The sequence below is a fragment of the Salvelinus fontinalis genome, chromosome 8 (genome assembly GCF_029448725.1).
Source record: "Salvelinus fontinalis isolate EN_2023a chromosome 8, ASM2944872v1, whole genome shotgun sequence".
Lineage (NCBI taxonomy): Eukaryota > Metazoa > Chordata > Actinopteri > Salmoniformes > Salmonidae > Salvelinus > Salvelinus fontinalis.
The window spans coordinates 16,820,744-16,847,716 of NC_074672.1; the positions used below are offsets into that span (position 1 = coordinate 16,820,744).

General features: G+C 42.6%; 1 protein-coding gene and 1 long non-coding RNA gene across 2 annotated transcripts; both read right to left on the reverse strand.

Annotated features, from left to right (window-relative positions):
- Window positions 1–4,568: 4,568 nt before the first annotated feature.
- On the reverse strand, window positions 4,569–10,412 carry scrt2 (scratch family zinc finger 2). Its single transcript, XM_055931418.1, has 2 exons — window positions 9,765–10,412; window positions 4,569–5,583 (listed from the first exon to the last, which is right to left on the reverse strand). The coding sequence occupies exons 1-2, from the start codon at window positions 9,922–9,924 to the stop codon at window positions 4,766–4,768; spliced, it is 978 nt and encodes a 325-aa protein (XP_055787393.1). The 5' UTR covers window positions 9,925–10,412; the 3' UTR covers window positions 4,569–4,765.
- A 4,280-nt stretch (window positions 10,413–14,692) lies between these two features.
- Window positions 14,693–26,265, reverse strand: LOC129860730 (uncharacterized). The gene is made up of 2 exons (XR_008760404.1): window positions 18,438–26,265; window positions 14,693–17,922 (listed from the first exon to the last, which is right to left on the reverse strand). It is a non-coding gene; the product is annotated as an uncharacterized LOC129860730 (long non-coding RNA).
- Between the last annotated feature and the right edge of the window lie 708 nt (window positions 26,266–26,973).

The following is a 26,973-nucleotide window of genomic DNA, read 5'->3' on the forward strand; positions in this document are numbered from 1 at the left end:
GCCTATCCCAGAGCTTAACCTCTACCTTAACCATTCAGAGTTAATGCCTAACGTTAATAATTCAGAGTTAATGCCCAAGCTTAAACCTAACCTTAAAAATGTGGAGTTAATGCCTAAACTTAACCTTAAACACGTTGAAATGTGATGTTTGGAACAGCTTCGAAATTTGATGTTTGAGAAACATGGATGAACGTCTAATTCCGACATGAGATTGTGAGAGCTTGTTGCAGCTATGATGGATTTTAATTAAGACTTTCCCAGATTCACATTCCCACCCACACTGCAGTTGATACCTGTATTTGTCTTCTTTACAAAAGACAACATAAACAAAGAGAGCAAACAAGTAAATGTCCACATGCATTGTCATTATTATTGCTGGGATATATATACAGTACCAGTAAAAAGTTTGGACACACCTACTCATTCAAGGGTTTTTCTTTCTTTATACTATTTTTGTACATTGTAGAACAATAGTGAAGACATCAAAACTATGAAATAACATATATGGAATCATGTAGTACCCAAAAATGTGTTGAGTCCAAATTTTAGATTTTCGGTTCCAACCTCCGTGTCTTTGTGAGACGCAGAGTGGGTGAAGGAATTATTTCTGCATGTGTGGTTCCCACCGTGAAGCATGGAGGAGGAGGTGTGGTGGTGTGGGGGTGCTTGGCTGGTGACACCGTCTGAGATTTATTTAGAATTCAAGGCATACTTAACTAGAATGACTACCACAGCATTCTGCAGCAATACGCCATCTCATCTGGTTTGCGCTTAGTCCCACTATCATTTATTTTTCAACAGGACAATGACCCAACATACCTCCAGGCTGTGTAAGGGCTATTTGACCGAGAAGTAGAGTAATGGAGTGCTGCATCAGATCACCTGGCCTCCACAATCAGGGAAAGGAAAAGCAGCCAACAAGTGCTCAGCATATGTGGAAACTCCTTCAAGACTGTTGGAAAAACATTCCAGGTGAAGGTGGTTGAGAGAATGCCAAGTGTGTGCAAAGCTGTCATCAAGGCAAAGGGTGGCTACTTTGAACAATCTGAAATATAAAATACATTTTGATTTGTTTAACACTTTTTTGGTTACTACGTGGTTCCATATGTGTTATTTCATAGTTTTGATGCCTTCACTATTATTCTTCAATGTAGAAAATAGTAAAATAAAGAAAACCCTTGAATGAGTAGGTGTGTCTGGTACTGTATATATATATACAAATATCTTTACAAAATTGTCAAAGAGGAACAATGTTTTCCTTTCTCAAACTCTGAAAAAAATGTTTCAAAACAAATTAGCGCTTACTTTTCTGCATTTAGGGTTTCTATTCATTTTTGGGACAATATAAATTAGATTTGACAACCAAAACAAGATCTGTATTGGAAATACAGTGCAGTTTCATTGTGATATTGCTCAGAACAAACATGGATCCCCCTATCAAGTAGCAGAATGAGCTTCAAAATAATTTTGAGCTTCAGTAACCAGAAAAACAACAATTTCCTTTTTAACTCAAAATACTCTACAAATGGAGTACCTGTAAACACATATTCCACAAGTTGCTGTGGAAACAGGTGGTTTTTCCACAACACGTACAGTATGGTCACTAAGCCTATCATGAGACAAAACTACATCTTTAGGATGAAAATAAAAGGTTAATATAGAGGTCAGGGTCATTATAGGAGTTGAGTGGTAGTGGTGAAATAGAGGGAAGGATGAAACGATGAGAGAGAGACTCAGTTTATTCCCTGCAGGTTTTTAAAGGAGAACTCACCATTACTGTGACTGTGTCATCCATTTAGAATATGCAAATAGCTGACAGTGCATTTGCCTGCTGGTGCTCGACCTTCCCCTTGGAGGTCACTCACCAACTCAATTACTCTCCCTATCTGCAGTCTGTCTGCAAACACCTGTTATCCTCCCACACGACACGGTCCTCTACCAATCCCAGACTAGCACATCTCACACATCACTAAACCACACGTCTCATGAAAACCAGTTAGAGGGGGAGAGGGGTTATGATGTGAGGTGGGAGGGGATGGAGTGTATTATTATCTTATTACAATAACTGAGTCTTTGTCATTAAGAGATTTAGGTGACTATCAGACATGAACAGACATGAAGAAAGGAATTTGTATAAAACCTTCATTGTCAATTGATGGATGTACATCCATTTTGTTGTTACATTAATCATAATGATACATTTTACATTTATATAATTATCTTGCTTCTAGTCACCGCTAATCCCAAAAAGAAACATATGGATTCAACATGGAGTGATCTGCCAAACAGCTTAATTTTGGAAGCGCCCGTGATTGTACTTTCAGCCTTCCAACCAAGTGACAATTTTGGGAAGTGCTGTTTTTATTTTCTAGTGTTGTACTTTAAATGCCTAGTAAACTTCTAAGGTATTTTCAAGGCATATTGACGTTGCACTGCTAGACCAGGCTACAGAAAGCTATCCAGTCTTCATCATAAGGAGTGAAGCAACTGTTTTACAGCCAATCTCTCGATTACTGACTTTTCCCTTTTCCAGGGCATTAGTGGCGTGCAGCAATGCTCTGGCATGGTAATCTTGAGAGCAATTGGGGTCGACACTGTTTTATAATTACTGCATTGCTATTATTATCGCCTGGCTAATCCACCTGGGAAAAAAGCCTTCCCATTGCCATTATCTCCTCTGGCATGATAATTGGGGCTCCTCAGTCCTCCTTCCAACTAACTCAACCTGTCAGGATTCTGGAATACAGCTCTGTGAGTTGTGGAAGACAAGCCAGCTGGTAGAATAGAATGTGTCTCAGAATAACCTGATTCCCCCTATCCTATTCAGAGGGTTGAATAAGGAAGACTTTGATGTTATATATGTGGAAAATGTTAAATTTCATGGGATTTCTTATAAAACACAATAGTAATGTTTGCTACAGTTTTGCATGACATGATTAAGGGTCAATCTTCGGCCAATACACGGAGGGAGGCAGTTGAGTGGACTCTATTTCAGGTAACAACAAGATGGAGGATATCTTAACACGTCTTGTTCATCTGTTTCATTTTATTGCCCTAAATTGACTGCAAACAGGACAGCTTTGATTATTATTAATATACATGTCAATTGCCGTACCAGTGAAGTTATTATTGCCGTGAAACAAATATAATCTGCATTCATCATTTGTTTGAAGTTACCGCTGATACTAGACATTGTTCCTCTTTAAAAAAAGTCCAATGGACTCTCTACAGTTTCATGCATATAAACATTTTCTTTAAAGATCAGCAGCATCTTACAAGGTCAATGGAAAGTCAGGTTTCAACACGTGAATAGACAAATATTGTGATGGCATAAATAAATAGATGAATAAATTAACAATCATGTAAATGAATAAATAAAATACATAGATAAATTGACAAATAAATAAATAGTCACATAAATAGAGAAATACATTATGTACAAGGTAGTAGGATGATTTACATCTAATGGTAGAAAGAGCTTTCAGCAACATATAAATACAAAAACGATTCCTTTGTAACTGAGGGTGCATGTCATGAGATCATACCTTTTCCTTTTTGAGGTAATAGAAAAAGAGGGGTGCACGTCAGAGAGTGTATAATGAACATTGCTTATTACGTAAGACTGAGGGAAACACCACAGAGTGACAAAGTTCATGCAAGCCACTGCGGTGGAGGAAGAACAGGGATGGGTTTCCATTGCTATAGACAGGTCACTGCACAATGCACATGGCACTTATAACAACAGATCGGTACATTTGGTTTGGCTCCCAGTGTTACTATTGTTCTATTTACCAGTATGATGAAGAGCGTATACTTTGATTCCCGCCGGAATCTTGTGATAACACAACCTGTTCAACAGGTTTCCATAACAACTCAGAACAACTGCTCTGATGGAACTGACAATGACCCCTGGTTCATGATCCTAATTGTTCTCAGCTGATGTAGTTTGCCTTTAGGTTTTGTTCAATAGGTTGGCTGGAAGCTTTTGGAATACCCACAGTTACAAAGATGCTTTGCTTTTAAAAAATCAAGGAAGAATTGGCACAAAAAATAAACAACAAATTCAGTCGGACAATAGAAAAATAACACCTATTGAATTAAAAACATATGTGTGACAAAAAGGGTATGTTTTTAACTTTTAAATGATCTCCCATTTTTTGAAAATACTGTCATAATTCACATTTTCATAAAAAGTTCATGTTGGCAGTTGCAAAAGAATTCAATTCTTAGCAAATAAAAAGCAGCATAAAAATACAAGAGGTCATTTTTGTCTCTAAAAAACAAAAGAACACTGTTACTGTCCTTTTTTTATGTTTTTTTTCCTGTACTATTTTCTATAAAATATCAGGAATCTAAATATTATTACTATTGATATCAATATCATTATAGTCATTGATAAAAATTCACATGCCAGGCCTCATATATAATTGTGTGTGTGTGCGTATGTGGGTGTGTGTTTGTGTGTGTGTATGCTTGTGTTTGTGTGTGAGCTAAAAACAAGTCTTTATTTGGGGGATGGGTGTTTTGATTGTATGTATCTGTGGACGATTAGCTACTGTGCAGGGGGGGGGGGGGGGGGGGGGGAATCCAGCATATTTAGAAATTGTTTTTGCCATAATCAGAACAGTTTTCTTCACGTAATCTCAGTGAAAATATTGCTTTCTATAAAAGGGAAGAAAAAAGGGATGTAGGGCAGAGTGAAGGGGGTTATTGGTTGTAGAACCTAGGGTTCCAAATTCTGCTTCCGTTCTTCTGGTTCCGCCAGCTAGTTCTCAGAGCAGGACTCGTCGTCATCTTCGTCCCCAGATCCCTTGAAGCAGGCTGACTCATAGTGCTTGTTCAGGTAGGATTTCAGGGCGAAGGTCTTATTGCAGCGCTTGCAGCGGTAGTGCTTGAAGGCAGAGTGGGTTTGCATGTGGGCGCGGAGGTTTGAGCGGTCAGCAAAGGCTTTGCCGCAGTGGGCGCAGGCGAACGGTTTCTCCCCGGTGTGCGAGCGCATGTGGCCCTGCAGGAGCCAGGGCCGGCTGAAGGCCTTGCTGCACACATCGCACTTGTGCTTGAGGTCATGGGTGAGGATGTGCATGGCCAGCGCCGGCATGGACACATACACTTTATCGCAGGTGGGACACTTGCGTGCCATCTTGCTATCCAGGCTACGGTGCGTCTGCTTGTGCCTGCTGAGGTTGGATGAAGTGGCATACGTCTTGCCGCACTCGTTGCAGGAGTGGCGGGCCGTGCCGGCGGCCCCTGCCTCCCTCTCCTCCGTGGCATCGGCATTGGACGTGACAGAACTACCTCCCTTACGGCCGTCACCGTCTCCCTTCCGCCGCGAGCGCCCGTCGGAGATGAAGAAGGCATCCATGGTATAACCCTCGGTTGGGGCCTCCGCCTCGCCGCTGTAGAAGCCGCTGGCCGTCATGCCGGACTGGGGGCTGTCAGGGTGCTCCAGGTCAGGGTCACAGTACTCCTCGCCCCCGCTGCTCACCTGGGTGTAAAGGGGGTCAGACACTGGCGAGGCCAGCTTGAGCTCCATCTTCTTCTCCCCCTGGTATACCGATGGCGTGATGTAATCCTGGATGTAGCCTGGATAAAACACACACAATAATAGTTAGAGTAAGGCAAAACACACACACACACACACACACACACACACACACACACACACACACACACACACACACACACACACACACACACACACACACACACACACACACACACACACACACACAGTCTACAGTAGTCTACAGTAGACCATGGGTTGTGGTGGTAGATAAGTCTATTGTGATGTGATTACACGATTATTATTGATGATTGCCTCTTGTAAATTATGAAACAATTGCATAAAAACATACAAAACACATTGCAATTTCCTCAAATCACACAGAATTTACCACAGGCCTCGGACTGTTACGCTGCTGCAGAACATTATTCACAGCATTCAGCCTTATTACACAGTTTCAGTGCAGATGAGTGGTGGCTGCTAAATACAGATAACAGCTCATTAAATAGACCTATGAAAGAAGGCCCCTCTTATTACACAAAGTGGTCTCATTGATTAGGCACCCTTTCTTCCCATGATAAGACTTTCTCACTATAAGGTATGTCAATCCTCTGTGACTATCTCTTTGCTGTGTTTTCCCAATTTAAGCCTGAACACGCTGGGCCCATCAGACACACTGTCAAGGGTCTGGGGTGACTGTCTACCACACTATAAATTAATTTATCTAAACCAGGGGCATCAAGCACCACATAAATCTGACGGGGCACAAAGTATGTGAAGTTGGAGAATTTTTTTCAAACACCCGAAACAGCTTTTTCCTGCAATCTAGAGACATAATCATAATGCTTAATTCTATGCAAAACAATATATGGTTTACTGACTGGTCGTTCTTTTTTTAAAGAAACAAAATATGCCTCTCTACATCTCTGCTAAAATTTGGGTAAAAGATTGAAAGAATGTGAGTCTTATTCAGTACATTTAGTAATTGCTTGCTTTTCTAAAGTCTGCCAACCTTGCCAGCAAGCATGCCAGCTAAGACAGTTAGACAAGCTAGCTACTCTAACTGGATTGATAGCCTGACGGCTTCTTGGTAGCTATAGCTATAGTTATGAGGTTGGGAGATTGGGAACCTATCTGGGCTAGCTAAAGCCAACTTCATAATATTGCTAGGTGGCTAGTAGTACAGACAAATATATATGTTTTTCATTTTACATGACAAATCTGATGGGGCTAGTGCCCCCTATGGGCATGATGCCTCTGATCTCAACAGAGTAGCACTTCCAGGATATTTCCAACATTTCTCACTAGATTATTGACTGATGTTACATTACAGACAGGCAATCTTTTTGTCTAGACAATTTTCTGTCCCTCCTTTAATTGTGAGGCAGCCAAGTGAAGCTGAAAGGTTTCCTGGCAGCTGTAAAGAGCTAAATATGAAGTAACATTAGCCGAGTTCATCCACACACTTGTATGCATTTATCTAAACATGTTCCACTTTAATAGCTTCCTAGAATATAGGACAAACCTACGATTCCAATTGGAATGTGTGGTGCAAATCCCGCCCTGGGAGAAGTAGTGCATAACTGCAGAAAAAAAACCATTCCTAAGCACTGTGTGCAGCATGCGGTGGAAATTAACTATTGACTGTTTTTTAATGAAATTCTAAGTTTCTTGCTGATCAATATGCCATCATCTGTAAAATAGTACAGCTGTTGGAACACACTGTGTGAGGGGAAATAAGACAGAAGTAATGCAGGCTCGGGCACAGAATAAAGTGACTGGAGAGGACAACACAATGATAGCCTATTGCACATGGTTCAGTGATGGAAAGGTTAAGCTGAAACATGATAAACAGGATTACCAACAGAACAAAATGGCTATAGTGTTTGTGAAGAGGGTCACCTGTATGCAACAGTAAGCTCGCTGAAGTGCCTTTAAGAATCAGGTCATTCGAAAATCCATTTAAGTGCTCTCTTAGAATGCTGTTTCCATTCCCAAGGGGTCCCTCTCAGAGCCCATTCCTTGTCAAAGGCATTACCATGATACTGTGGGACTGGGAGACTGGGATCTTACAGGAAGGCAGGGGTGGTATTTGGTCAAACGCATCATCTCTTGTTGACTAGTTAACAACTTATGATATTTGGGAGATGTAGCCTATAGTAAAGAAATCATTTAAAAAAGACTTCTTAAGGTTATTGTAATTCTTACTTCATAGGCTATTTCAAGTATATAACACACTGTTATATTTTCTCCCAACATCTAAAATGAGACACTATCTCATCCAATATAGAGTACCCTAAAGAGAGCACAGGAAAAGAGTCAAACATACTGTAAACAGCAACAGATTGTTATTGGAACATACAGTATATGGACATCTTGTTTTCTATTCCCTTGGTTAATTGCACATATGTAATTGGTTTCAATTACTTAAGGTCAGACAGAGAGTTCATCATTTGTGGCTGAACTAATGCTGTATGAACCTTTGCAGTACAGCAACTCATTCCTCTAATGCAAAGCAAGCATGTAATTAATGGACTCCCTCTCCCTCTCCCACCTTCCTCCTTTGTTGTTCGACAGACACTTCAAGTCAAATGTCTCCACAATGGAGGAAAATCCGTTGGCGCAGCCTAAGTGCTGATGCAAGGCATTTCAACAGTGTTATGATTTCTCTGGGATTTCATTGAGCAGACAAGAAGGCTTCCTTCCTAATGCAATAGACTATAATGTTTTTTTTCCTCCAGTCAAAATTCTTTCTTTCTCAAAGGAAGAGGAGTAGTGTTTATTATTGACACGACAATAGAATGAGACGAACATCTTTATAAAGGATTGTAATTTCAACCGCATAGTTTATGTAAAGAAGTCATGTTTGTGCAATGAATCTGGTTCCATAACTTCATCATAACCTTGTGCATTTGTGTAAATATAACACACATTTATTTATCCTCATAATCTATCATTTCAAAATACATATGTAGTTAAATTGACCATTCACTACAGCCATTTATTTGTGAATAACAACAACACAGTGCAAACATGTGCTTTTGTTATTGGTTGCTGTTGCAAATCTAAAATCACGGAATCACAGTAGTATGTGATGTGATGGAATAACAAGTGGGCATCGTTCGTTCACAGATTGAGCTGAACTGTAAAGCTATCTGCTCATTGCCAGACAAAATAACAAAGAGAGACAGATGTCTGGCATCCTAAATATGGCCACAAAATGGGAGCGAGCTGAAACCTGACTGACTGAAAGTGAAGGACGTCTCTCTCTGGCTCTGGCTCTGGCTCTGGCTCTGGCTCGGGCTCGGGCTCTGGCTCTGACTGGACTTGGGCTTAGCATGATGTCCAGTCCTAATGCTGCTCACTGTGCAGCTATGTGCCCTTTCTTCTATGTTTACTGTATACCCTTGGTCACGTGGCCCTTCGTCAATGCTGCCCGAAGCATTTCTGTATTTTTCTCCCTCTCTCTCTCCTCCTCGCCCCCACCCCAGCTAACCCACCTCCCCCGGCCGTACTGTACATGGCTGAAACTCTACCTCTGCTAGTTTTCAAACGCCCGGAAGGAGGAGAAAGATGTAGCGGATGGATGGGGGTGGGGAGACTGTGCATGCATGCTCTGGTTGGGTGGGAAGGGAGGGGGGTAGAGGGGGGTTCGGACTGTGATGGAAACTCAAGGACAATAACAGCTAAGGACAAATGTATCATCCGGCACTCATCTTTCATGTTCATACCTTTTTCAGTTTGTCATCCTATATGTTAATATCTCAACTTGTCATCCTGTATGTTTCAGGCACACAGTAATTTGTGCAAGTAATACAAATTCAGATACACACGTCTACAGATGTGCGGCACGTTTTGCTCCCCAATTTGCATAAGCCGATCCTCTGCTGTGACCTGAATTGTGTCTGCCTATCATCAGAGTCCAAAAAAAGTCTGGGAGCACGATGGGGGTGGGGTGGTGGTGCTGGAAAGGATTATTTGCGATACGGATGCAAAATCAGCCGTATTTATGTAACATCTGCTATTAATTCCCAGACAACAGGCATGTCAAGGGGTGAAGAGGCACTATTTCACCTAACAACCACTTATACACAAACAAAAGACAATTCCAACTGTGTTTAGTATGTTGATATCATGGGGCATTCTGATTCTGGAAAGAAAAACTTAACCTGTTTCTCCAAAGGGAGCAGTGATACAGTAGCACACCCTAGACAACGGCAGGCAGGACGTGTGTGTGCTGTGCAGAGGTATGCAAACTCACCATTCTCACTGAGACGAACCCCCAAGTTGGTCACAGAGTCAGTGATGGAGCGTGTGAAAGGAGTGAATGAGTCGTCCAGGTGGTGATGGTGATTAGAGGCAGCATTGGATGAAGAGAAATCATCAAGCTTGATTTTCTTCACCAAAAACGAACGGGGCATGTTTCAAAGAATAAAAAACACACAGACCCGAGAATCACGCATGAGAAGAAAAGAGAAGACCCCCAAAGAAAGCAGCAAACAGGCAGAGCTGGAGCCGGCTGACGGTAGTAGTAATCCTTGTGTTAAACGAAAAGACAACCTCTAAAAAACATAAGAGAATGAAAGAAAATGGAAACCAGTGGAGAACAAGGCTGACGGCAATGCTGTGTGTTACTCTATGGCTCCCCCAGCTTTCAAAAAGATAAAAAATCTTCTGGTTCAGCACTGGATAGCTCCTGTGATGCAGCACGCTTAAAGGACCAGAGAGAAGAGAGTGAGAGAGAGAGCGTGGAGGAGGGAGGGGAGAGAGAGACTGTCGGACTAGCTGAGATCAGCGATCTCTCCAGCTTTTATATGGGGCACAGGCAGTGGAAGATCAGGTGGTGCTGCGAAATGGAGCTGCTTAGCTTTAATCCATCAAATGTCCCCGGGGACACACATCAAATTACTACTGAACCGTCTGTGCATTCATTCGCACACAGTCAGAGGAGAAAGAACACAGCCAGACCCCCCCCCCACACACACACACACTGCCCCCACTACTACCACCCCCCTTTCACCCCCTCTTATGCTCCATGGCATGCTCAGAGGAGGAGTAAAAGAGAGGGCGGGCAGACAATGGAGACATGTGGATGAGAGCACATTCAGTGTCCTGTCTCCCATTGTTTTCAGATGAAGTGGCACAGTTTATGTTTGCCTTGTTACAGGCACTGCCTCGCTTCCTCCTCATCCTTTCCTCTCTGTCACCTCACTACCTCTCCCCATTCCAAACTATCCTAGGCTGAAACGAAAGTAGGCATATCCTACTGTAATTCCACAATTCACATTTTCCTCCGTAATTCTCCATGAGAAAATGTTTGAATTGGAAATGGATTTTTAGTTACCTTCCTGATTGACTGCATTGGAATGAAATTGACTCCAACCCTGACACATGCACTGTAGAGTTTCATGAAAGTGATTTCAGCACTGTTTATCTGTTTATCCATGGATGTATTAGGAGCGTTCCTGGCAAACTCTCTAGAATTTTCTTCCCTGACGGTGCGGCACAGATGTGTTTCCTGCTATGCATGAAAATGTATTATCTGTTTAATTACATCTTTTTGATTAGAGTGAAATGCAAAATTAGACCCACATCTGCTAATTAGTGAGGTCATTTCTAGATTGATTTGGGTTGATAATATTAAAGCATAGCTGGCATCAAATACTTCGATATCTACATATTCTGTAATATTTCTTATTTCAAAATATTGAACAGTTTTCCTTTTAGAATTCTGTCAGAAAGGGTCAATGTATCTGACAAATATACATTGGAGATTGTAGAAATCTTACATAACAAGACTTGATTTCTCATTTGTAGAACACTGAGGAGCCTTTTACTGTATGTCAGTCATGCGTATAAACTCTCATCATTCTCAATAATCAATCAGGAAAACCATGCACAGCAATGCTGGATCATACAGTAAAACATTGTCATGCTGCAATGATACAGTAGCAAGGCTATGGGACAATTTCAAGCTGAATTGACAGTCATAAATTGGAAGTGACAGTTTTATAACTGTGCTGCTGCTTGTTTCAACAATTTGGACATACTCTAAGAAACTTGCTACAGCCAAGTTCAGTTATCTAGTCTACAGAGGAGCAGAAATTGAGAAATATGGAGAAAACACTGTGCATCATGCTATGAATGATTTCCCAAAGGTTTGTGGTGTGGGACCAATTACTGAAAGTTGCTGTCCACAGTTTACTGTATAGGCACATGTCTTGTACACATCTGGTATTTCTGGGTCTACTCTCTCAGGGTTCTTGAGTCTATTTAATAGTAATGTTTTTTCCAAGTTCAGCACAACTCTTGCTGGGTTTTAGACATTTTAATTTTGACATCGGAAAGCTACAAGTGTTTCTGACTTCAACAAAAAATCCGCCAGGGGGATAAATTAAAGTTAACTTTTTTAACTAACATCGAACTTCTCCAGCAGTTTTTAACCGACCTCTAGTTTGACTCTGCGGTCTGAACTGAGGTTTATCTGTGGCAGAGGCCCTCCTCATTCTTCTGCTTTCTGTACGGTGCAGTGGAGCACAACCAGGGCACCCCTCTCTGCTTCAGACATGGCAAGCAGACATTAACATTACACACATAAAGATAACGCTCTGAAGAAACATTAAGGCACTGATAGCAACTCAACCTAATGGAGGAAGGAAACCTCCATTGAGAAAGAAGCATCCTCAGCACCAACGTGTCAGTCCTCCCAGTTCTATTGCCCTACATTTAAGTGGTTTTACAGTGTTATTTGTTGTATTCATATGGTTGTGTGGTTAACTTTTATGTCTGAACATTTGCTTAACTGGCTATATTTTGACAGGATACACAGTATTCAACCATTCAACCATGAATGATCCTGATTTCATATTTGAGACCAACAACTGCTAGTTACAGGTGACAGGTTACAGGTTGCCTCTCACCCTACCACTCCTCTCCACTTCCCTGATGTTCCAGTCCATTAGAACCCCCTCAGACTCACTCTGACATCTGATCACTGCCTCGGGACAAGTGTTGCCATGGTGACAGCCCCCTCAGGGTTAGTGGGAGTGGGACGGCTCTACCCTCCCCAGTAGTCGGGGCAGGGGCTTGGGTTGTATCCACAGTCTGGTCAGAGGGGGAGGCAGCGACACTATCTCAACTGCATTAACATACTGTACAGCCTCAGAGGGCTGTGGAAAGCTGGCCAGCTGAATGTTAAATGTCTTGGGTTTCTTCTTGTTTGAGGCAATTCCTCCGCTAGAGATGCTGTGAAGCCCAAAACAGAGGAGATAAAGCCATTGGAGAAGAAATCACATGTAAAGCAATTCAATCCCTTAATTTACTTTCAGGCTAATTCATCTCAGTAACTTCTTTAGAAATCAAGGATTTCGTTTGAATAGAGAGAAAATAAAGCCATTGAAACAGCTCTTCTTCTGAAAAGGTAGTGGTGCCTAAGGAGTCCAGGACACAGCCCATTGTGCCACTTATAATGTTACCATGAGTGTGAGTCAAGGTGCTCAGAGTCCATTAGGCACAACCACCATCTATAATTCACCTCACTCTGCCTTACTGGGTTAGTGCAGCAAGCCAATATTCCCTCATACTGTTTTATCATGGAGGCTCTGTCGTGTGCTGTATCAAATAGTGTTGTGCTGTTTTATGATAAACATCCTATACTGATGATAAGTGACTCAGCGTATAGGGATGATTTGGTCGCGATAACAGTTTATCCAGAAAAATCAAACTGAGAACGATGAATAATATTCTCTGCATTGGAATACAAATAAATAAATAAACCCAGACTACAGCAAATAACTGAATAATTGTTATATATAGCGCATTCCAATGTCATGCACACCTGTCCTTCTGTTGTAAATAACAAACTGATCAGCCCTAGAAAAGAGAAGAAGGTCGAGAAGACAATATTTCGTACTTTATTGAGGACTCCCGGCTCAACATAAAGGGAGTGAATGGGCTTTAACTGGTTCCACTGCCACACTATATCAAATGCAAGTTGGCATATATCACTCATGCCCTATTTGGCTTGTGTATGCCTGTTGTTCTGTGTGTGCGCTTTTGTTGTCCACAGGCAACTGTACAATAAGTGGGGCAATTAACTGTGAAAGGCAGAAAGAAGCTAACATGTTCCTATCTCTCTTTGGTGGGTGAGATAATTTATGCTAATAACATCTCCACCAGCTCCAGTCTGCCTAAAAATGATAGCAGACCCTTCATTCTCCCTCTGAAAAATCCTTTTCATCCTCTAGAAAAAGCTGTTTCTCAACACCTTGCAAGAAGACAGCTGCATGGAAATGAATGAATATCTCTCAGACAGAGCCCAGACAGAATTGGATTTTCAATGTTCCACAACTATCAATATATAATGGTAAATACACTCACTCACACTCACTCATACTGTGAGCCCCTTTGTGGTTAGGAAAGGAAGGAGTAGGCCTACCTAATTAGGATGTATAAACATGAATAACAACCCATTGACCAGTGATATTTAGATACTTGGTATGTGTGATAAGATGAGAAAAATGTTGAACATAAATGATACAACAACAAATCTACCCAGCCCAAGGTGGGATCAATATAGAAATATACAATTGTTTTGCAGTGCGAAAAAAAAAAGAAATCTCCTCCTCTGTCCTATTGTCTCATTGTGAGCACTTCTTCCCCATTTAGCCTCGTGCACACTTACAACCTAGTCTCCATCTCTCTGTCTCCGTCTCTCTCTCTCACCTTCTCTCTCGCCCTCTCTCTCATTCCCTATCGCTTTCTGTCTCTTTCTCTCCCTTCTTCTCTCCCCCTAGCCCACATTTTCTCTCCCACTCTCTCCCACTCCCCCAATTTCTCTCCCACTCCCCCAATCTGTTGTTCATTTAATCTGCAGCTTAGTACACTGTTCTAGTGGCATAAATTCCTTTATCATATTATGGATGAGGAGGAAATCACTGACCGTGCAGAGCGTGTGTTTTCCGTGATGCCAGTTCAATAAATAACACTGGTGAAAGTGAGAGCAATAAAGCATATGCAATCTTCACCATATGGTAGGTAGCTAGTTGCCCACAACCATATACAGTAAAGTGCTCTGTTATTGTCAGCGTGATGAGAAAGTCATTTTCTAAAACCGTCATTTCAACAAGCAGTAAATGTGAATGGAGAGATGCTTGGATTGGACTTAAATAATACATCTGATTGTTCATCTCCACACCAAAAAAATACTTTATTATTCATAAACATTTCCTCAAAAGGCAAACCTACAACCCAGTACCTTCCAAAGGAATGACGTAGAAGCACCCTAGTGCCATTAAAAATGTAAAGATCTTGTTTTAAATGTAAAAGCCACTCTCCAAAAGATTTCCTATGTATTCATATCAACCGTTTCCCTTTCTATAGTGATAATTAAATATGAATTATAATTGTCATCACAGCACGTTGCTCTAAGTTATCTCTAAATGATTGTTCCAGTAATCTTATTCTAAGTTAATTGGGTTAATTAATCATCAACAGTCCCCCCTCTAACCCTCCTCCATCCCCCATCCCCAAAAAGGCATTGCAGGTTTTTTTCATAATATGTTCCATGGACAAGGTCATACCACTTGATAATAGCCTGTCTCTTGCAATTTGTACCCCGACCCAAAAATAGGAGCAACTGCATTAGTGTGATGCTATCAGTCTGTTTGAAATTAGACAACAAATTAGAATATTTGCATGCAGCATGGATGAAGTGGAATGGCCCAATAGACTAAACACAGACCAAAGATGTTAATTGTGTAGCAAGTCCAAAAATACTTTCTCATTTCAGTTGCTCATTTGTCTGTGTGAGCAACACCTGTTTGCTTTTAGGGGACAAACCAAGACATGGAGCCCTTGTTTGCCAAAAACCAAGCCCTTTCATGAATAAAATGAAGGAATCTGCAACCAAGCAAATTTTCCATCAGGCAACATTGAAGCAGGCGTCTTTTTTCTCCTCTTATGTGTTTCCCTTCCCACCAATGCTGCTTGTCAGAGAGGTGAGGATCAATTTCCCCCGGATTAGGCTGCCCGTGGAAAATGATTGCTTTTTCTACTACTTAGCAACAATTTTTCAATTTCCTGTGGTCTTTGTTACTCTCAACATTTTTGCAAATGAGCAAAACAGAGGCGAGCAGAGCAGCATTGCTGCCTTTGCGAACTTCACCTTGGGACCGGTCGTCATTTGCATATATATTGAGAGCATACGTTTTTGGTTTATAATAGTCGCCATTCTGGGGTGGGGGTGGGGAGGTGGGAGCGGCTGGCAGGCATTCTGTCACCTGTTATGAGGCCCTTGTCCACGAACAACGCTGAGGCAGACAATAATCACGGTGCTAGGAGACTAGGATCCTAATGCACTGGTGTGGTGGAGTTGCTCTTTTGCTACACACTCTCTTCTATTCCAACAGATAGACTACAGGCTACCACAAAACAAAGACCAATTACCCTGCGGGGGCAGATTTAGCCATAAAATATATTTATAGTTACATTCATTAATCAACATTGCATTAAAAGTCATATAATTGTATGATGTGTAGTCATAATATATGGTTTCTTTGTGTACCTTTATACTGTAGAATTATACAGTGAGTAAACAAAACATTAGGAATACCTGCTCTTTCCATGACAGACTGGCCAGTTGACTCCAGGTGAAAGCTATGATCCCTAATTGATGTCACCTGTTGAATACACATCAAATCAGTGTAGGTGAAGCGGCGGAGGCAGGTTAAATAAGGATTTTTAAGCCTTGAGACAATTGAGACAAGGATTATGTATGTGTGCCATTCAGAGAGTGAATGGGCAAGACAAAAGATGTAAGTGCCTTTGAACGAGGTATGGTAGTAGGTGCCAGGCACACCGATTTGTGTCAAGAACTGCAACGCTGATGGGTTTTTCAATCTCAACAGTTTCCCCTTTGTATCAAGAATGGTCCACCACCCAAAAGACAGCCAGCCAACTTGACACAACTATGGGAAGCATTGGAGTCAACATGGGCCAGCATCCCTGTGGATCGCTTTCGACACCTTGTAGAGTCAATGCCTGAGGAATTGAGGCTGTTCTGAGGGAAAAAGGGGGTGCAACTCAATATTAGGAAGGTGGTCCTAATGTTTTGTACACTCAGTGTACATTACATATAAAATCCCATTCTTTACTTTGAAATTTAACTGCGCAACCATGCATGTTTTGCGTTGCACATCGGTGCGTGTGTAAGTGTGTGTGTGCATTCATAGACCTACATTTGTGTATTTGAGCACATTTCAAAGGGCATGCAGCTTTTGTGCAGGAGGCACACACACAGACGATGCAGCTGGCAGTCAGAGGCAAGCTGTGTTCACTGTGTTGCTGCCTTGAAGCGTGCAAGTTGGCACACTTACAGAAGGCCGTGGCTCCTGGGTCACCCTTTATATAGGGTGCATAAAAGCTGCCTCCTTATCCGTCTGCTGTCTGCTCCATCCAGAACGGCTGATGGTCATACCAAGGATAATTTAGCTATTTGATTTTTAATTTTAGGACCCCTTTAGGTATCTGCAAAAAATTATTAAAAACAATTATTTGATGAAACATTGAATTTGGCGTTACTGCTATTATCCCATAGAGACAAATTGAATAACAGATTCAAACATTGAAAACAAATAGTCCCTGTCTGAGATCCTGAGTGCTCTGGAGCAGGTTTCCATCAAGGATCTCTTTGCTCCTTTCATCTTTCCCTCGACCCTGACTTGTTTCCTAATCCCTGCCACTTAAAAACATCCCCACAGCATGATGCTGTTACCACCATGCTTCACCGTAGAGATAGTGCCAGGTTTCCTCCAGACTTGACGCTTGGAATTCAGGCCAAAGATTTCAATCAATCAATCAATCAAATGTATTTATAAAGCCCTTCTTACATCAGCTGATGTCACAAAGTGTTGTACAGAAACCCAGTCTAAAACCCCAAACAGCAAGCAATGTAGGTGTAGAAGCACGGTGGCTAGGAAAAACTCCCTAGAAAGGCCAGAACCTAGGAAGAAACCTAGAGAGGAACCATACTATGAGGGGTGGCCAGTCCTCTTCTGGCTGTGCCGGTTGGAGATTATAACAGAACATGGCCAAGATGTTCAAATGTTCATAGATGACCAGCAGGGTCAAATAATAATAATCACAGTGGTTGTAGAGGGTGCAACAGGTCAACACCTCAGGAGTAAATGTCAGTTGGCTTTTCATAGCCGATCATTCAGAGTATCTCTACCGCTCCTGCTGTCTCTAGAGAGTTGAAAACAGCAGGTCTGGGACAGGTAGCACGTCCGGTGAACAGGTCAGGGTTCCATAGCCGCAGGCAGAACAGTTGAAACTGGAGCAGCAGCATGACCAAGTGGACTGGGGACAGCAAGGAGACATCAGGCCAGGGTGTCCTGAGGCATGGTCCTAGGGCTCAGGTCCTCCAAGAAAGAAAGAAAGAAAGAAAGAAAGAAAGAAAGAAAGAAAGAAAGAAAGAAAGAAAGAAAGAAAGAAAGAAAGAAAGAAAGAAAGAAAGAAAGAAAGAAAGAAAGAAAGAAAGAAAGAAAGAAAGAAAGAAAGAAAGAAAGAAAGAAAGAAAGAAAGAAAGAAAGAAAGAAAGAAAGAAAGAAAGAAAGAAAGAAAGAAAGAAAGAAAGAAAGAAAGAAAGAAAGAAAGAAAGAGAGAAAGAAAGAAAGAAAGAAAGAGAGAATTAGAGAGAGCATACTTAAATTCACACAGGACACCGGATAAGACAGGAGAAATACTCCAGATATAACAGACTGCCCCTAGCCCACCGACACATAAACTACTGCAGCATAAATACTGGAGGCTGAGATAGGAGGGGTCGTCCGACGATACCCCCAGACAGGGCCAAACAGGCAGGATATAACCCCACCCACTTTTCCAAAGCACAGCCCCCACACCACTATAGGGATATCTCCAACCACCAACTTACCATCCTGAGACAAGGCCGAGTATAGCCCACAAAGATCTCCCCCACGGCACAACCGGACAGGAAGATCACGTCAGTGACTCAACGCACTCAAGTCACGCACCCCTCCTAGGAATGGCATGGAAGAGCACCAGTAAGCCAGTGACTCAGCCACGGTAATAGGGTTTGAGGCAGAGAATCCCAGTGGAGAGAGGGGAACCGGCCAGGCAGAGACAGCAAGTGCGGTTCGATGCGCCAGTGCCTTTCCGTTCACCTTCACACTCCTGGGCCAAACTACACTCAATCATAGGACCTACTGAAGAGATGAGTCTTCAATAAAGACTTAAATTAATTGTCAGATTAAACAGAAGATCTCTTTGTTTCTTGGGACCTAGAACTAGCATCTCTATTTTGTCTCACATGGATAGGCAGACCATTCCATAAAAATTGAGCTTTATAGGAGAAAGCCCTGCCTCCAGCTGTTTGCTTAGAAATTCTAGGGACAATAAGGAGGCCTGCGTCTTGTGACCGTAGCGTACGTGTAGGTATGTACGGCAGGAACAAATTGGAAAGATAGGTAGGAGCAAGCCCATGTAACGCTTTGGTAGGTTAGCAGTAAAACCTTGAAATCAGCCCTAGCCTTAACAGGAAGCCAGTGTAGAGAGGCTAGCACTGGAGTAATATGATCTCATTTTTTGGTTCTAGTCAAGATTCTAGCAGCCGTGTTTAGCACTAACTGAAGTTTATTTATTGCTTTATCCAGGTAGCCGGAAAGTAGAGCATTACAGTAGTCTAATCTAGAAGTGACAAAAGCATGGATTAATTTTTCTGCATCATTTTTGGACAGAAAGTTTCTGATTTTTGCAACGTTACGTAGATGGAAAAAAGCTATCCTTGAAACAGTCTTGATATGTTTGTCAAAAGAGAGATCAGGGTCCAGAGGAACGCCGAGGTCCTTAAAAGTTTTATTTGAGACAACTGTACAACCATCAAGATTAATTGTCAGATTCAACAGAAGATCTTTTTGTTTCTTGGGACCTAGAACAAGCATCTCTGTTTTGTTCGAGTTTCAAAGTAGAACATTTGCCGCCTTCCACTTCCTTATGTCTGAATCACAGGCTTCCAGGGAGGGCAATTTTGGGGCTTCACCATATTTCATCGAAATGTACAGCTTTGTGCCGTCCGCATAGCAGTGAAAGTTAACATTATGTTTCCGAATGACCCAGAGGTAAAATATATAGTGAAAACAATAGTGGTCCTAAAACGGAGCCTTGAGGAACACTGAAATTTACAGCTGATTTGTCAGAGGACAAACCATCCACAGAGACAAACTGCTATCTTTCCAACAGATAAGATCTAAACCAGGCCAGAACTTTTAGTGAGTTTGGTACACATCCGGTTGATTAAGAGACGTTTATTATGTTCAACATAGGAGGGCCAAGCACAGGAAGCAGCTCTTTCAGTAGTTTAGTTGGAATGGGAACCAGTATGCAGCTTGAAGGTTAAGAGGCCATGATTATTTTTTATCAATGTGTCAAGAGATATAGTATTAAAAAACTTGAGCGTCTCCCTTGATCCTAGGTCCTGGCAGAGTTGTGCAGACTCAGGACAACTGAGCTTTGTAGGAATGCGCAGATTTAAAGAGGAGTCCGTAATTTGCTTTCTAATGATCATGATCTTTTCCTCAAAGAAGTTCATGAATTTATCCCTGCTGAAGTGAAAGCCATCCTCTCTTGGGGAATGCTGCTTTTTAGTTAGCTTTGCGACAGTATCAAAAATAAATGTTGGATTGTTCTTATTTTCCTCAATTAAGTTGGAAAAATAGGATGATCGAGCTCTTCGATACTACACGGTACTGTCTTTCCAAGCTAGTCGGAAGACTTCCAGTTTGGTGTAGCGCCATTTCTGTTCCAATTTTCTGGAAGCTTGCTTCAGAACTCGGGTATTTTCTGTATACCAGGGAGCTAGTTTCTTATGACAAATGTTTTAAGTGTGCGACTGCATCTAGGGTATTGCGCAAGGTTAAATTGAGTTCCTCAGTTAGGCGGTTAACTGATTTTTGCACTCTGACATCCTTGGGTAGGTGGAGGGAATCTGGAAGGGCATCTAGGAATCTTGGGTTGTCCGAGAATTTATAGCACGGCTTTTGATGATCGTTGGTTGGGGTCTGAGCAGATTATTTGTTGCGATTGCAAACGTAATAAAATGGTGGTCCGATAGTCCAGGATTATGAGGAAAAATATTAAGATCCACAACATTTATTCCATGAGTTCTGGAGACATGTTGGACAAAACCCACTGAGTCGATGATGGCTCCAAAAGCCTTTTGGAGTGGGTCTGTGGACTTTTCCATGTGAATATTAAAGTCACCAAAAATATGAATATTATCTGCCATGACTACAAGGTCCGATAGGAATTCAGGGAACTCAGTGAGGAACGCTGTATATTGCCCAGTAGGCCTGTAAACAGTAGCTATAAAAGGGATTGAGTAGGCTGCATAGATTTCATGACTAGAAGTTCAAAAGACGAAAACGTTGGTTTTTATTTTGTAAATTGAAATTTGCTATTGTAAATGTTAGCAACACCTCTGCCTTTGCGGGATGCGTGGGGGATATGGTCACAAGTGTAACCAGGAGGTGAGTCAGGCCAATCACATCAAGATTATGATCAGTGATTAGTTCATTGACTGTAACTGCCTTGGAAGTGAGGGATCTAACATTAAGAAGCCCTATTTTAAGATGTGAGATATCACAATCTCTTTCAATGATGGCAGGAATGGAGGAGGTCTTTATTCCAGTGAGATTGCTAGAGCGAACACCGCCATGTTTAGTTTTGCCCAACCTAGATCGAGGCACAGACACGGTCTCAATGGGGATAGCTGAGCTGACTACACTGACTGTGCAAGTGGCAGGCTCCACTAAGCTGGCAGGCTGGCTAACAGCCTGCTGCCTGGCCTGCACCCTATCTCATTTTGGAGCTAGGGGAGTAAAAAGCCTGTCTATGTTTGTAGATAAGATGAGAGCACCCCTCCAGCTAGGATGGAGTCCGTCACTCCTCAACAGGCCAGGCTTGGTCCTGTTTGTGGGTGAGTCCCAGAAAGAGGGCCAATTATCTACAAATTCTATCTTTTGGGAGTGGCAGAAAACAGTTTTCAACCAGCGATTGAGTTGTGAGACTGCTGTAGAGCTTATCACTCCCCCTAACTGGGAGGGGGCCAGAGACAATTACTCGATGCCGACACATCTTTCTAGCTGATTTACACGCTGAAGCTATGTTGCGCTTGGTGACCTCAGACTGTTTCATCCTGACATTGTTGGTGCCGATGTGGATAACAATATCCTTATACTCTCTATACTCACCAGTTTTGGCTTTAGCCAACACCATCTTCAGAGTAGCCTTGACGTCGGTAGCCCTGACCCCTGGTAAACAGTGTATGATCGCTGGATGATTCGTTTTAAGTCTAATACTGAGGGTAATGGAGTCGCCAATGACTAGGGTTTTCAATTTGTCAGAGCTAATGGTGGGAGGCTTCGGTGTCTCAGACCCCGTAACGGGAGGAGTAGAGACCAGAGAAGGCTCGGCCTCTGACTCTGACCCGTTGCTTAATGGGGAGAACCGGTTGAAAGTGTCTGTCGGCTGAATGAGCGACACCGGTTGAGCATTCCTACAGCATTTCCCTCCAGAAGCCATGAGAAAGTTGTCCGGCTGCGGGGACTGTGCGAGGGGATTTAAACTACTATCTGTACTTACTGGTGGCACAGACACTGTTTCATCCTTTCCTACACTGAAATTACCCTTGCCTAACGATTGCGTCTGAAGCTGGGCTTGCAGCACAGCTATCCTCGCCATAAGGTGATCATTCTCCTGTATATTATGAAAACAGCTACTGCAATTAAAAGGCATCATGTTAATGTTACTCCTTACCTTCGGCTGATGGAGGTCCTGACGAACCATGTCCAGATAAAACATCCGGGGTGAAAAAGTTGAATGAAAAATGTTGAGCGAGAGAAAAACCAAAAATATAAACCGTAATTAAAAAGTAAAAACCGTAAAGTTGGCAGGTAGCAAAGTAAGGTTAACAACAAACCGCACAGCAGCATGTACACATCTACAAGTCGTGAAATGACGTTCCAATCTTGGTTTCATCAGACCAGAGAATCTTGTTTCTCATGGTCTGAGAGCCCTTTAGGTGCCTTTTGGCAAACTCCAAACGGGCTGTCATGTGCATTTTACTGAGGAGTGGCCTCCGTCTGGCCACTCTACCATAAAGGCCTGATTCGTGGAGTGCTGCAGAGATGGTTGTCCTTCTGGAAGGTTCATATATGCATAGTCACTTAAACCATATCTACATGTACATACTACCTCAATCAGCCTGACTAACCGGTGTCTGTATGTAGCCTCGCTACTTTTATAGCCTCGCTACTGTATATAGCCTCGCTACTGTTTTTCACTGTCTTTTTACTGTTGTTTTTATTTCTTTACTTACCTATTGTTTGCCTAATACCTTTTTTGCCCTATTGGTTAGAGCCTGTAAGTAAGCATTTCACTGTAAGGTCTACACCTGTTGTATTCGGCGCACGTGACAAATAATCTTTGATTTGATTTGACTTGATTCTCTCATCTTCACAGAGGAACTCTGGAGCTCTGCCAGAGTGACCATTGGGTTCTTGGTCACCTCCCTGACCAAGGCCCGTCTCGCCCGATTGCTCAGTTTGGCCGGGTGGCCAGCTTTAGGAAGAGTCTCGGTGGTTCCAAACTTCTTCCATTTAAGAATAATTGAGGCCACGGTGTTCTTGGGGACCTTCACTGCTGCATACATGTTTTGGTACCCTTCCTCAGATCTGTGCCTCGACACAATCCTATCGCGGAGCTCTACGGACAATTCCTTTGAACTCATAGCTTCGTATTTTGCTCTGACATGCACTGTTAACTGTGGGACCTTATGTACGTAGGTGTGTGCCTTTCCAAATCATGTCCAATCAATTGAATTAACCACAGGTGGACTCCAATCAAGTTGTAGAAACATCTCAAGGATGATCAATGGAAACAGGATCCACCTGAACTCAATTTCGAGTCTCATAGCAAAGGGTATGACTACTTATGTAAATTAGGTATTTCTGTTTATAGTTATAATACATTTGCTAACATTTCTAAAAACCTGTTTTTGGTTTGTCATAGTGAGGTATTGTGAGTAGATTAATGAGGAACAAAAATGGAGTAATCAATTTTAGAATAAGGCTGTAACGTAACAAAATGTGGAAAAAGGGAAGGGGTCTGAACACTTTCCGAGTGCATACTTCCATTATTTTATTTTTTACTGGGACCAGGGTTGCCATCAGGAGAATCTTGTGAGGCTTGCAGGTGTCCTAGAGCAAAACAACCAACACGTATGTGTTTTTGAGAGACTCATCTTTCCATAGAGGGGTATCCTCATACGCTCATAGATATCATCCTGACCAACCTGCCCTCTTAATACACCTCTGCTGTCATCAACCAGGATCTCAGCGATCACTGCCTCATTGCCTGCGTACGTAATGGGTCCGCGGTCAAACAACCACCCCTCATCACTGTCAAACGCTCCCTAAAACACTTCAGCGAGCAGGCCTTTCTAATCGACCTGGCCCGGGTATCCTGGAAGGATATTGACCTCATTCCGTCAGTTGAGGATGCCTGGTTATTCTTTAAAAGTGCTTTCCTCACCATCTTAAATAAGCATGCCCCACTCAAAAAATGTAGAACCAGGAACAGATATAGCCCTTGTTTCACTCCAGACCTGACTGCCCTTGACCAGCACAAAAACATCCTGTGGCGTTCTGCATTAGCATCGAATAGCCCCCGCGATATGCAACTTTTCAGGGAAGTTAGGAACCAATATACACAGGCAGTTAGGAAAGCAAAGGCTAGCTTTTTCAAACAGAAATTTGCATCCTGTAGCACAAACTCCAACATTTCTGGGACACTGTAAACTCCATGGAGAATAAGAGCACCTCCTCCCAGCTGCCCACTGCACTGAGGCTAGGAAACACTGTCACCACCGATAAATCCACGATAGTTGAGAATTTCAATAAGCATTTTTCTACGGCTGGCCATGCCTTCCACCTGGCTACCCCTATCCCTACCCCGGTCAATAGCCCTGCACCCCCCACAGCAACTTGCCCAAACCTCCCCCATTTCTCCTTCAACCAAATCCAGATAGCTGATGTTCTGAAAGAGTTGCAAAATCTGGACCCCTACAAATCAGCTGGGCTAGACAATCTGGACACTCTCTTTCTAAAATGATCTCCCATAATTGTTGCAACCCCTATTACTAGCCTGTTCAACCTCTCTTTTGTATCGTCTGAGATCCCCAAAGATTGGAAAGCTGCCGCGGTCATCCCCCTCTTCAAAGGGGGAGACACTCTAGACCCAAACTGTTACAGACCTATATCTATCCTACACTGCCTTTCTAAGGTCTTCGAAAGCCAAGTTAACAAACAGATCACCGACCATTTCGAATCCCACCTTCTCCGCTATGCAATCTGGTTTCCAAGCTGGTCATGGGTGCACCTCAGCCACGCTCAAGGTCCTAAAGGATATCATTGTCACAATACAGAGGCGGATGCAAGATGCAAGCAACGATGGTTTAATGAAAATAGTTTACAGTATCCACAGGACAGACAGAATATACTCAGACAGAATCCAACCCAGGGCCTAGGGCACATCCTCTGATGATAGCGTGCTGAGAAATCCAAGGGAGTGAGTCCGGCTGGGTAGGAAGGAGCACAGCAGATAATCCCCACAAGGGCTGAGAGAGAATGAGCACTGACACACGACACAACCTCAGGGAAGAAACAACGATCTGACAACAAGAAACACAGGTTACAGAACATATAAAGGGGAAGATAATTAATTCCAGCTGGCGCAGACAATCAGGCCAAGATTGGGAACCACGCCCACACAAACACAGGAGAGAGAGAGAGAGAGAGCGAGAGAGAAAAGAGAGAGTGAGGCAGTGGATTCATGAACCGTGACAATCATACCCGCCATCGATAAAAGACAATACTGTGCAGCCGTATTCATCAACCTGGCCAAGGCTTTCGACTCTGTCAATCACCACATTCTTATCGGCAGACTCAACAGCCTTGGTTTCTCAAATGACTGCCTCGCCTGGTTCACCAACTACTTCTCAGACAGAGTTCAGTGTGTCAAATTGGAGGGCCTGTTGTCCGAACCTCTGGCAGTCTCTATGGGGGTGCCACAGAGTTAAATTCTCGGGCCGACTCTTTCTCTGTATACATCAATGATGTTGCTCTTGCTGCTGGTGATTCTCTGATCCACCTCTATGCAGACGACACCATTCTGTATACTTCTGGCCCTTCTTTGGACAATGTGTTAACTAACCTCCAGACAAGCTTCAATGCCATACAACTCTCCTTCCGTGGCCTCCAACTACTCTTAAATGCAAGTAAAACTAAATGCATGCTCTTCAACCGATCGCTGCCCACACCTGCCCGCCCATCCAGCATTACTACTCTGGACGGTTCTGACTTAGAATAGGTGGACAACTACAAATACCGAGGTGTCGTGTCTGGTTAGACTGTAACTCTCCTTCCAGACTCACATTAAGCATCTCCAATCCAAAAATAAATCTAGAATCGGCTTCCTATTTCGCAACAAAGCATCCTTCATTCATGCTGCCAAACATACCCTTGATAAAACTAACCATCCTACCAATCCTTGACTTCGGCGATGTCATTTTAAAAATAGCCTCCAACACTCAGCAAATTGGATGCAGTCTATCACAGTGCCATCCGTTTTGTCACCAAAGCCCCATATACAGTGGGGCAAAAAAGTATTTAGTCAGCCACCAATTGTGCAAGTTCTCCCACTTAAAAATATGAGAGAGGCCTGTAATTTTCATCAAAGGTACACTTTAACTATGACAGATAAAATGAGAAGAAAAAAAATCCAGAAAATCACATTGTAGGATTTTTTATGAATTTATTTGCAAATTATGGTGGAAAATAAGCATTTGGTCAATAACAAAGGTTTATCTCAATACTTTGTTATATACCCTTTGTTGGCAATGACAGAGGTCAAACGTATTCTGTAAGTAAGTCTTTACAAGGTTTTCACACACTGTTGCTGGTATTTTGGCCCATTCCTCCATGCAGATCTCCTCTAGAGCAGTGATGTTTTGGGGCTGTTGCTGGGCAACACGGACTTTCAACTCCCTCCAAAGATTTTCTTTGGGGTTGAGATCTGGAGACTGGCTAGGCCACTCCAGGACCTTGAAATGCTTCTTACGAAGCCACTCCTTCGTTGCCCGGGCGGTGTGTTTGGGATCATTGTCATGCTGAAAGACCCAGCCACGTTTCATCTTCAATGCCCTTGCTGATGGAAGGAGGTTTTCACTCAAAATCTCACGATACATGGCCCCATTCATTCTTTCCTTTACATGGATCAGTCGTCCTGGTCCCTTTGCAGAAAAACAGCCCCAAAGCATGATGTTTCCACCCCCATGCTTCACAGTAGGTATGGTGTTCTTTGGATGCAACTCAGCATTCTTTGTCCTCCAAACA

Excerpts from the sequence above, each read along its gene's own strand:
- scrt2 (XM_055931418.1), bottom strand. The coding sequence starts at position 9,924 with ATGCCCCGTTCGTTTTTGGTGAAGAAAATCAAGCTTGATGATTTCTCT. Across the intron at positions 5,584-9,764 it reads GGTTCGTCTCAGTGAGAATG|GCTACATCCAGGATTACATC; the intron begins GTGAGTTTGCAT and ends TGTTTTATCCAG.